At 42.4% G+C, this 12,575-nt stretch overlaps 1 protein-coding gene across 1 annotated transcript in view; it reads left to right on the top strand.

The window, feature by feature from the left end:
- syce3 (synaptonemal complex central element protein 3) overlaps window positions 1-12,196 on the top strand; it is a 37,424-nt gene extending 25,228 nt beyond the window's left edge. The window contains exon 3 of the mRNA XM_034182143.1: window positions 11,867-12,196. Within this exon, the coding sequence (XP_034038034.1) occupies window positions 11,867-12,036 (170 nt within the window). The 3' untranslated portion in view covers window positions 12,037-12,196. The remainder of the gene's footprint in view (window positions 1-11,866) is intronic.
- The last annotated feature ends 379 nt before the right edge of the window (window positions 12,197-12,575 follow it).

The following is a 12,575-nucleotide window of genomic DNA, read 5'->3' as shown; positions in this document are numbered from 1 at the left end:
CTGAAATAACAGGTGGTTTTAATTTATAGATTAAAGGTTTCTAAAGAACGCTTTATTGATTTAGCTGTTTTAATTACAAGTGTTCTAAACCTTTTAAAACAGTAATCAGAAATTTTGAGGTAACAAACAACAACAACAACAACAAAAAACATTCCAAGGATTTTCTTCAGACACGTGGTTTCTGCACTGATCTGTGGTTCAAATCCCCGTCTGACTGGAAAATCACTAAGAGCCCTTGGGCTTGGTCTTTAATCCCTATTGCTCCACGGTGTGTAGTGAGCGCCTTGTATGGCAGCACCCTGACATCGGGGTGTGAATGTGAGGCATAATTGTAAAGCGCTTTGAGCGTCTGATGTAGATGGAAAAGCGCTATATAAATGCAATCCATTTACCATTTGTACAGATCAGTGGTTTTCTGCCACTAGTCTTCCGTGTTTTGGCCTGACGCGTCGTTCCTGTGGACAGCGCGAAGCTACGTCACAGCTCAGAGGGTCAAAAGTTCAAAAGTCAACTTGAAAAGTAAAAGGAAAAAAAAAAAAAACTTACATTGTGTCCTGACAGTCCTCAGTGTTCCCCTATGATACTTTATCAGTGTTCAACAAGTTCAGAGCAGCGCAGTGAACATGAATGAAGACGGAAGCTCTTTAAGACACGCTCCTAAATGTGATGAGTGTACACGTCACTCGGCGCACCACCATCTCTCACTCTGTTTTGCAGACAAACGATCATAGGACAATTTGTTTTGTTTTTTTGCTTTTTGTTAATCAGATGACAGATCGTGTCCTGAGGACTTGGTCAGCACCGGGTCCTGCTGCGCACCAGAAGGATAAACTGAGCAAGAGTTTCGGTAGGAAAGTGTCCATCATCCTCTTGTCATTTCCATCGAGGTGTCAGGCTGAGCGCAGGTAAACACACAAACAGCAGTTCTGCAAAAGAAACTTTGCGCACGTAACTCCCCCCACCTCTGTCCGGGTTACAATTCCATCTCTTCTTCCCAAATTCACTGCGCAACTCTTGTTCCCTTTTCTCCTCTGGAATCGGTTTCAGCCGCACGCGTGTGCGAGAATGTCTGGTTGAACTTACGAGGTCTGTCAATAAAGTATCGTACCTTTTTATTTTTACTTTTACTTTTTTTTCTTTTGTTCAATTAAAAAAAACAGATTGGGTTGAACTTTGACCACGTCAGCCTGCCGACAAGTGGCAATGCGCGCTCCTGTCAGAAGTGTCGCTTTAGCTCAGCATTTGTGCCTCTGTAAAGCAATGCGTCTCACGCCTCTGACGCTTCGGACCGTGAAAGGCCCATTAATCTGCAATAATGAGCTTGAAATAGCGCTGATCAAAATAATGAGGATAAAATATCGGATTCCTGATGGGATGCAACGTCCGATTTCGATGAAGTCTGAAACCACGTGATCGGGCCCGATTTCCGATCACATGATCAGATCGGGACATCCCTAATTATTACTATTATTGTTGTTGTTCCTATTATTATTAATATATGAATAAAACTAAAAAAATACAATTTGACTCTTTTACAACAATGAACGCTGAGCCATTAATTATTATACAGAAAACATGCACACAAACATGGGAACAGCTTAATGCTAACTTTAACATTGAAAATGCCATAGACATGCTAACGCGTTAACATCGGTCCCGTTTTTAAGATATAAAATACATCTATTAGGGATGTGAATTGTACAACAACTCACGATTCAATTTGATTCCGATTCTTGGGGTGACGATTCGATTCAGAATCGATTTTCGATTCAAAGAGCTCTGAGAAATAGTTATATTACTTAAAAAATGTTTATGTTTAAGAAAATGCAGCTTTACAAGGTTAATCAAGTGATTCTAGATGTAACTTTACTTATCTGCTTTGCTCGTTCGGAGTTGGCTGGCAGTTTAGCGAAGCGCTGGTCAGTAGTCGGCAGAGACCGCTGCTCCCCTCTTTTAGCTCCGGGTGATAGCGTAGCATGTGGGCTTGCAGATTTGAAGTGTTTCCGAAGTACTTGACTTTCATTTTGCAGATTCTGCACACTGCACAAGTCATGTCAAGCTCCTTCTTACGCAGCAAATAATAAAATCCAAAATGCGCCCAAACATTTGCCTTCAGCAAAGATGGTGCTGGCTGAATTACCTCTTCATCCACCATGCTAAGCTACAGCCACTGAACTCTGCAGCGCATGAGTGTTTGAAGCACGCCGGAGCACCCTCTCTCGCGGGGACGCTGTAGTATGGAAGCCGTTGCCTGACAAACAGTACATGCAGCGAGTAAGCAAAATTATGTTTAAAAAATGTTTTAAAAAAATCGATTCTTGGACATTTTGGATCAACTCAGAATCATAATAAATAAGAATCGCGATTCGAACGTGAATCGATTTTTTCCGACACCCCTAACATCTATCAACCGTTTCAGAAGACCACAACAGGTCAGTTTAACATAAAAAAGGTAACTATTACTCAAAGACATATGATTTTAGCAGGGGAAAATTAAGATAAAGCGAAATAAAACAATGAATCAACGAAGCAACAAATCGAAGCACTGCTTCGATCTGCGAATCACTGCTTTGATTGGTTCAAGGTTCAAAGCAAAGCCGCACTGCAGAAGAGTTGATTACAGACCTGCTGCAGGGTCTGCAATCAATGTAGAGAAATGATCATTTTCCTGACAAACGCCCCCAAAAACAATGGCCACTCTGAAGGACCGATAAGGGAATCATTAAGCAAAAAGGTTATTTGGTGGATCAAATCATTTCTTAACGATACCCGAAAGGAACCGGTTCTCGATACCCAGCCCCAGTAACACACGAGTCAAAGGTTAAGGTTAGCTGATCAAACTGATGCCTGTGTTTTGCAGGACGAATGACCATCATCTCTGTCTTGTCAGAATTTAAAAGTAAGAAGTTGCTAGACATCCTGTTTTTCGCTGAAGCCAGGCAGTCCTCCAAAGTTTTAGTGTGTGCAAGATTATCTGCAGTTGCCTTTCCTCTCCCTTTGTTTCATATACACGGTTCTAGCAGATCAAGCAGCCAGTCAGTGCTGCTACTTCAGCACAGGGCCATGGTGCAGGGCTGTCCTTTGCTTGAAATATGCAGCAAGTCTAGTATATTAGCACAGATCATCAACAGTGTGCATCAGTCTCGCTCTGTTTCATAAACTCAGCACAGACAGCACAACAACAGCCAGCATCTGTTGTCACTCACTGTCACAGTCAGTGCTGCAGTGGAGCAAGATTTAAAATCATGTTTCACGCTCGTGAAACAGAAACCATGTTTGTTACTGACAGAGGGCACATGTGACATACCCTTCTTATCAAATGTACACCAAATTATTAAATTCAAATATCCGCAAAATCTACAATCCAGATCACATCCGAATCAAACTTTGTCAGGCGATAGTGAGTGTCAGTCTGCACCTCACGTTCAAATATGAGAGTGATTCAGGGAATTACCCTTGTTGTGTCTGATGATTAACGGACGTTAATGCTGGATTATGGATATTTGCAACCGTAAACCAGCATTAACGTCCGCAAATCATCAGACACAAGGGGGTTATACCCATTCTAATCCAATTCCATCGTTTGCAAGGTTTATTTTTCTGTAAGTAATTCGGTCGGTGAATCTTGCATTGAGTAATTCTGTATCAGAATCCACATCAATACTTTCGTATGATAGATTAAATTCACCCATTTCGGCATCGTCATCGCTGCACTAGTTTCTCTTGCTCTCAGCTGACAGCGCCATCATTGACATCTGCATAGGAACGCGGTCAGGGCACGGAGTAATACAACCCCAATTCCAATGAAGTTGGGACATTGTGTGAAATGTAAATAAAAACCAAATACAATGATTTGCAAATCCTCTTCAACCTATATTCAATTGAATACACCACAAAGACAAGATATCTAATGTTCAAACTGATAAACTTTATTGTTTTTGTGCAAATATTTGCTCATTTTGAAATGGATGCCTGCAACACATTTCAAAAAAGCTGGGAAAGTGATATGTTTACCACTGTGTTACATCACCTTTCCTTCTAACAACACTCAATAAGTGTTTGGGAACTGAGGACACTAATAATGAGTGTCATGATTGGGTATAAAAGGAACATCCCCAAAAGGCTCAGCTGTTCACAACCAAAGATGGGGCAAGGATCACCACTTGTGAACAACTGCGTGGAAAAAACAGTTCAACCAGTTTAAGAACAATGTTTCTCAACGTTCATTTGCAAGGAATTTAGGGATTCCGTCATTTACAGTCCATAATATAATCAGAAGATTCAGAGAATCTGGATAACTTTCTACACGTAAGCGGCAAGGCCGAAAACCTATTTCAATTAGCGCCAAATCACAACAGAGTTGCCTCAAGGCGCTTCACACAGGTAAGGTCTAACCTTACCAACCCCCAGAGCAACAGTGGTAAGGAAAAACTCCCTCTGAGGAAGAAACCTCCAAGCAACCAGACTCAAAGGGGTGACCCTCTGCTTGGGCCATGCTACAAACATAAATTACAGAAACAATTCACAGAACAATTCACGGATGAATATACAAGAATTGCTGTTGGTGCACAGGACAGGAGGGTCGCCAACACAAACACAACTCCCATCTCTGGATGAAGCTGCACCTTAGAGAAAAAACAGAATCAGGCAGCAGAAAGTCAAAAAATACTGTATAATTAGCCAGCATTAATCAACAAGAAAAACAGAAGAAATACTAAGGTGATCGACGTCCGCTAGCCCTAAGCTTCACTAAAAGACCCAGAATTTAGGTGATGTTGAGGCCGCAGCATGCTCCAATTACTAATAACATAAATTAAAAGAGTAAAAAGCGTAAAACAAAACTGTACCAGTATGCTAGCCATATGAAAGGAAAAATAAGTGCGTCTTAAGTCTGGACTTGAAAGTCTCCACAGAATCTAATTGTTTTATTGACGCAGGGAGACCATTCCACAGAACAGGGGCACAATAAGAGAAAGCTCTGTGACCCGCAGACTTCTTATTCACCCTAGGGACACAAAGTAGTCCTGCACCCTGAGAACGTAAAGCCGGGGCCGGTACGTAAGGTTTAATTAGGTCAGCTAGGTAGGGAGGTGCCAGTCCATGAATAATTTTATAGGTTAGTAGCAGAACCTTAAAATCTGAATCTCCCTGGGACAGGAAGCCAGTGAAAGAGACGCCAAAATGGGTTGTAATGTGGTTCGTAACTTTCTGCTTCGTGTCAAAAACTCTGGCTGCAGCATTTTGAACCAGTTGGAGACCCCTAATGCTAGACTGCGGTAAACCAGAAAATAGAACATTGCAGTAGTCCAGTCTAGAAGAGATGAACGCATGGATCAGGGTCTCAGCATCAGCCATAGGTAGGATGGGACGAAGCTTAGCTATATTTCGCAGGTGGAAGAAAGCAGTCCTAGTAATATTTCTAATATGGAGGCCAAAGGACAGCAAAGGATCAAAATTTACCCCAAGGTTCCTCACTTTGTCAGTGTGATGTATGACACACGAGCCTAGGCTGAGTGTTAACTGGTCAAATTGATGCTGATGTCTCACTGGACCAAGAACCATCATTTCAGTCTTTTCAGAGTTTAAAAGTAGGAAGTTTCTAGACATCCAGCTTCTCACTGCTGCAAGGCAATCTTCTAAGGATTTTATGTGAACGAGATTACCAGAAGTTATCGGCATATATAACTGAGTATCATCTGCATAGCAGTGAAAGGTAATCCCAGAATGCTGCAATATGTGCCCAAGGGGTGCTATATAAAGGGAGAAAAGCGGGCCTAAGACAGACCCCTGAGGAACCCCAAATTTCATGTCACTAAGGTTAGAGGTAGTGTTGCTGTAAAAAACACAGTGAGAACGACTGGTCAGGTATGACGTCAGCCATGCAAGGGCACTCCCAGTAATCCCAAAATGATTTTCCAGCCTATCAAGTAGAATATGATGATCCACTGTATCAAATACAGCAGTGACATCTAACAGCAGCAGAACTGTAGTGGTGTCCGAGTCCATTGTAAGCAGAAGATCATTCACCACTTTAGTGAGAGCCGTCTCTGTGGAATGATATTTTCTAAAAGCAGACTGCAGTGGCTCAAAGAGATTATTCTCAGCAAGATAGTCTACAGGCTGTCATGACACCACTTTTTCCAGAATTTTAGAGCAAAGTGATAGATTTGATATCGTCCGATAGTTTTTCAATACACTAGGGTCAAGATTAGGTTTCTTAAGTAATGGTTTAATCACTGCAGATTTGAAACATTTAGGAACAGATCCAGATATTAAAGAAAGATTAATAATTTCCAGCACAGTCGGCCCAAGAGTGGGCCACAGGTCCTTAAACAGTTTTGTTGGTATAGGATCAAATAAACAGGTTGTGCTTTTTGTTGACATTATGAGTTTCGTCAGCATGTCTAGAGAGATACTATCAAATTCTGTAAATCTAGGTAATACCTCAGTAGTAGCGCCCACCTCAATAGCAGGGTGTAGTGGCTGGGTTAAGGCATGCCAGGATATGTTCAACCTAATGTCATCTATTTTCTTCTCAAAGTAATCTAGGAAATCTTGTGCTGTAAAAGGAGAGCGAGCTACAGGTGGTTGTCCATGAATAACTGTTGCCACCGTGTCGAACAAGAACTTTGAGTTATGCTTGTTTTTGTTGATCAAATTAGAGTAATAGGTCCGCTTTTTAGCCAATAATGCATGCTTATAGTCTAAGATAGCATCACGCCACGCAAGGTGGAATACTTCTAATTTTGAACGACGCCATTTCCATTCTAAACCTCTTGCTTTATGCTTGAGGTCACGCAGGTAATCATTGAACCAAGATGACTGTGATTTGGGGGAGCGCGGTTTCAACACAGGTGGTGCAATCATGTCGAGTGTCGTTTTGAGCACTGAGTTTAAACTATCAACAAGTCTGTCTAATGACTGGGTATTTGTCAGAAGTGAGGCTAAGACATCAGGCAGTCTAGCTTCTAGTTCAGTCTTAGTTGAGGAGTTGATGCATTGCTGCAGTGATAAATAAGGTTGTTGTTCCACTAAACACGGCAGCGAAACTGATGTAAGAGGCATGATGTCAATATTCGTGACAGCAATACCATGTGCGAGAACCAGATCCAGGGTATTTCCACTAATGTGCGTTGAATCCCGAATGCATTGCTGAAATCCTAATGCATCCACAATTTCCATAAATGATTTGCAGAGGGGAACAGAAGGCTTATTTATATGAATGTTAAAGTCACCTATGATCAGAAGGTTATCTGCACTAGTTGACAAGTTAGAGATGAACGCACCAAATTCTTCTAAGAATTCAGAATATGGGCCAGGAGGCCTATATACAGTGACAAAGTAATACGGCTAATTTTTATTCTTCTGACCTTGGCAATGCGTAATATCCTGAGCGGAGCGGAGAATCAGATGCTCAAACGAGTTATATTTGTGACCCCCAACAGCTAATAAGCTAAACCTAGATTTATAAATAAGAGCAACACCCCCGCCTTGCTTCGCATCACGAGAGACGTGACTAAATGTATATGCTGGTGGGCAGGCTTCATTTAAGGGGAGGACAGCTGTAGATAGTGATAGAATCCCTTATCACTAAAGTCCGGTGTTTTGGCCTGGAGATAGGAGTGGAAGTCACTTGTGGGCTTGGAGATTTCACATCAGGTAAATTCAAGGGGGATAACTGATTCACAGTTCGTAGTGGTGAGTGTGATCGGGGTGCCACAACCGGGCACCAAGCCCTACGGGGCTTCCTCCGCCTCGTCACAGTCCGAAAACCGTCCTCCACAGCCGGCGTTTCTAGGCTGATGCTAATGGGCTCACCGTCAATGCAATATTTTATCATCTGAAATCTCATACAATTAACCAATCAGATTTGCAGAACAAATGTAATTGGATTATAATGTGAAATGTTTAAGATACAATGTAAAATGTACATTAAATGGGGTTTTCAATGTTAAATTTAAATGGCTACAAAATCTGTAATCCGGTGTCGCCGACCGACTCGGTCCCCCCTGATGACGCGGTTCATGGATTAACACCTCGTTTCTGCTTCAAACTGCACACCAGTCATCATCTATCTCAGCGAGAGATATCTGAAGCTTTAGTACAACAATCATTTCCACATAAGACAGACAGTCTAGATGACTACACGGACACTGTGATGTCATATATTCATTTCTGTGAAGACAGCATCATCCCACAGCGTACCAGGGTGAGATATAACAATGACAAGCCCTGGTTCACACCTAAACTCCAGCAGCTCTGTCAGCAGAAAGAGGTGGCTTTCAGAGAAGGAGACAGAGACAGCTATAGAGGTGCAAAGTACTTAGATTTAGCAAGGAGGTGGCAAAGGCTAAATCCATGTACAGTTCACGTCTGTAGCAAAGGTTCTCTGCCAACGACTCGGCCTCTGTGTGGAGGGGGTTGAAAGAGATCACCAACTACAAGCCCAGAGCACCTCGTTCTATTGACGACCTCAAGCTGGCCAACGACCTGAACGTCTTCTATTCACACTTTGAAGACAAGGACTCACACCTCCCCACCCCCCACACAACTGGATATTCAAACACTCTGGACCTCCCCCCTCTCACTGCTGCCAACCCAATCTCACACCACTTCGTGATGGCACCATGAAAAGTAAATTGATCTATTAGCTTGTGATACTATCATGAAAAGCGCCACATATTTTGTGACTGTGTGACTGGAGCATGAATTCATTTCCTGATGGTATCACGAAATGTGGGGTGACGCGGGGGGGGGGGGGGGGGGGATGTATGTGGGGGTTATGGTTTTCCCTCGGGATTAATAAAGTATTTACGAGGTCTGTGATGAAAAAAGCGGTCCTTTTTATTTTTTTCAAAAAACAAATGGATTTGATTCATATGTTTTTACATCAGAGAAGCTTGAACCCTTGTGCGCATGCATGAGTTTTTTCACGCGTGTCGGTGACGTCATTCGCCTGTGGGCAGGCCTTGAGTGAGGAGTGCTCCACCCCGCCCGTCGGAATCTCTTTGTCTGAATAGCCGCTGCGGACGGCGCGTTGCTTTATCAACATTTTTTCTGGACCTGTGAGGGATATCCGAGTGGACACTATTCAAGAAATTAAGCTGGTTTTCGGTGAAAAGTTTAACGGCTGATGAGAGATTATGGGGTGTTTCTGTCGCTGTAAGGACTTCCCACGGAGTGGGACATCGCGCAGCGCTTCCAGGCACCGTCGTCGGCCTGTTTCGACCTGAAAACATTCTAATTTAAGGCTTAATTCACCCAGGACGTCGTGAGAGAACAGAGAAGATTCAGAACAGGCCGGCATGAGGACTTTATGCGGACATTCCACTGTTTAAGGACATTTTGTAATGAAAGACGTGCGCGCAAATTCGCCGAGTCGTTTCCGTAACGACTCGGCGAATCTGTGTGTGCAGCGACAGGAAAAACACCTCTGTGTTGAAAACCATTTGTAAAATTCAGGCGGCTTTTGATGGCTTTCAACAAGTGAGTAACTGAGAAATTGTTTAACAGCTTGGGCATGTTCCAACTTGCCCGTTAAGGTTTCCAACGGAGGTGTTTTTCCTGTCGCGACCCCCCGCGGTCGGGTCCGGCCCGACATGCGACTCTGCCCGCACGTTCTTTCATTACAAAATGTCCGTTAACAATGGAATGTCCGAATAAACTCCTCATGCCAACTTCTTCTGAAAGTTCTCTGACGACTTACTGGGTCAACAGAGCCTGAAATGTGGAAGTTTTCAACTTGAAGCGGCGAGACGCTGCCACCTCGAAGCGCAGATCGCAGTCAGGCGCCGTGGGCCGTCCTTAAAGCGACACTACCAGACCAAAATCTCTCATCAGCCGTTAAAATTTTTACTGAAAACCAGCTGAATTTATCGAATGGTGTCCACTCAGTTGTGCCTTACAGTTTTTGAAAAAATTTTTATCAAACAAAGCAGCAGTCTCTGAGCCATTCCTAAACAATGAAAAAACGACGAGAGGGTGGGTCACTCCTCACTCAAAGACTGCCGACAGGCGAATGACGTAACCGACAGGCGTGAAAAAACTCTTGCATGCCCACGAGGGTTCAAGCATGTCTGATGTAATCACACGTGATTCAAATCCATATGGTTTTTGAAAAAAATAATAAGGTCCATTACTTTTATCACAGACCTCGTATCTATCTATCTATCTATCTATCTATCTATCTATCTTAGGGGAAGGGGTAGGGTTAGAAATTGTAAAATAAAAAAAGAACGCATCATGAAAATGTGACTCATTTTGTGACGGGAGCACGATCAAAGCACGAGACTGGGCTGCCTCTGTTTACTCCCGCAGAGTTGTAGAGGCTTTCATTGAACGGAGTGGCTATTCGCCCAACCGTTGGTTCAGTAAAGTAAATACACAAGCAGATACGCCCAATCACAACTGACCAATGAGCGCGCTTGTAAATTCACTTCCGGTTTTAAACGCGGGAGGGAGAAAAGGTGGATATTTTCTCACCGGCTGCGGGAGGGTTTGCAGCCTGCGGAGGGGCTGTGATCTAAAGTGGTTTTGTTTGGCTCATCACACCCAGGGAACTGTGTCAAACTAACACCATCTTACAGACAACAAGCAGCATTTTGTTCAAAAACTGTTTTGTCGTCGTTAACAGGCTTCCATTCAAAATACTTATGAAGTTTGTCTGCTTTCATTCATTGCGATGTTTTCTCAGTAATTAAAGATGGCGCCGTTACATATGCCTCAATAGAGCCTTAAAAAGTGGTGTAAAAACGTAGTTTAGATGCACAAAACATGTCAAATACACGATCACTGTTGGGAACTACAAGTAAGCCTGCAGTCTGAGAGCGAAGCGCTCTATTGGGGTGATATGGTACTATTAGGTCCCTAAGATAAGATGGGACCTGATTTTAAATTCTATTCTAGAATTAACAGGAAGCCAATGAAGAGAGGCCAGTATGGGTGAGATATGCTCTCTCCTTCTAGTCCCTGTCAGTACTCTAGCTGCAGCATTTTGAATTAACTGAAGGCTTTTCAGGGAATGTTTAGGACAACCTGATAATAATGAATTACAATAGTCCAGCCTAGAGGAAATAAATGCATGAATTAGTTTTTCAGCATCACTCTGAGACAAGACCTTTCTAATTTTAGAGATATTGCGCAAATGCAAAAAAGCAGTCCTACATATTTGTTTAATATGCGCATTGAATGACATATCCTTATCAAAAATTACTCCAAGATTTCTTACAGTATTGCTAGAGGTCAGGGTAATGCCATCCAGAGTAAGGATCTGGTTAGACACCATGTTTCTAAGATTTGTGGGGCCAAGTACAATAACTTCAGTTTTATCTGAGTTTAAAAGCAGGAAATTAGAGGTCATCCATGTCTTTATGTCTGTAAGACAATCCTGCAGTTTAGCTAATTGGTGTGTGTCCTCTGGCTTCATGGATAAATAAAGCTGGGTATCATCTGTGTAACAATGAAAATTTAAGCAATGCTGTCTAATAATACTGCCTAAGGGAAGCATGTATAAAGTGAATAACATTGATCCTAGCACAGAACCTTGTGGAACTCCATAATTAACCTTAGTCTGTGAAGAAGATTCCCCATTTACATGAACAAATTGTAATCTATTAGATAAATATGATTCAAACCACCGCAGCACAGTGCCTTTAATACCTATGGCATGCTCTAATCTCTAATAAAATTTTATGGTCAACAGTATCAAAAGCAGGACTGAGGTTTAACATAACAAGCACAGAGATGAGTCCACTGTCTGAGGCCATAAGAAGATCATTTGTAACCTTCACTAATGCTGTTTCAGTACTGTGATGAATTCTAAACTGTGTCTCGTGGTAAAACTTACCTTTTTTCTGTCCACCTGTAGTTCAGCTCAGCTGGCTGTCTTACGACATGGTGGCCCTTAGGACCAGTCCTGAGTTGGGGGCTGGTCTGCAGAAAATGGAAGAAGCTTATCACAGATGCAGAGATGCTGTGTGTGCAGGCCCCGACAAGGAGCCAGAGATGAACAGCAGCACTGAGACTGCCGATGTCTGATGTTTTATCACAGTTATGGAATAGAGATAGTAAAAGTTTGTGTTGTTGCATGATAAAGTGAATGCATTCTTTTTTGTCAGCGTGTCATTTTGAAACGCTTGGCTCTTCAGTGATAGCACATTTCTTGTATGTTCAGTCAGCTGCATGTTCTTGTGTTTTTCAGCTAATTAAAGTGGAAAAGCAAATATTCAGATGTCATTTGTTTTTTTATGTCATTACTCACACACTTGCTTGTATTTACAGTGTGCTCAAGTTTACATACCCTGGCAGAATTTTTCTTTTTTTTGGTGCCATTTTTCAAAGAATATGAATGATAACACAAAACTTTTTTCTCTCATGGTTCGTGCCATTCATTTAGGGAATAACCCTGTTGTGTCTGATGGTTTGCGGACGTTCATGCTGGTTATATGGTCGCAAATAGAGCTTTAAAGTCTCATCAGAGCTTTTAAGTCTCATCACAACACCGGTCGCGGCGCGGACTAATACATCCAAATGTGAAACGGTCGAAATCCCTATATTATACGGCCTGAAATCTCACG

This window comes from Thalassophryne amazonica, chromosome 11, assembly GCF_902500255.1.
Source record: "Thalassophryne amazonica chromosome 11, fThaAma1.1, whole genome shotgun sequence".
NCBI lineage: Eukaryota > Metazoa > Chordata > Actinopteri > Batrachoidiformes > Batrachoididae > Thalassophryne > Thalassophryne amazonica.
The sequence above is the reverse complement of the archived record's forward strand: the minus strand, read 5'-3'. Positions and strand labels throughout refer to the sequence as shown.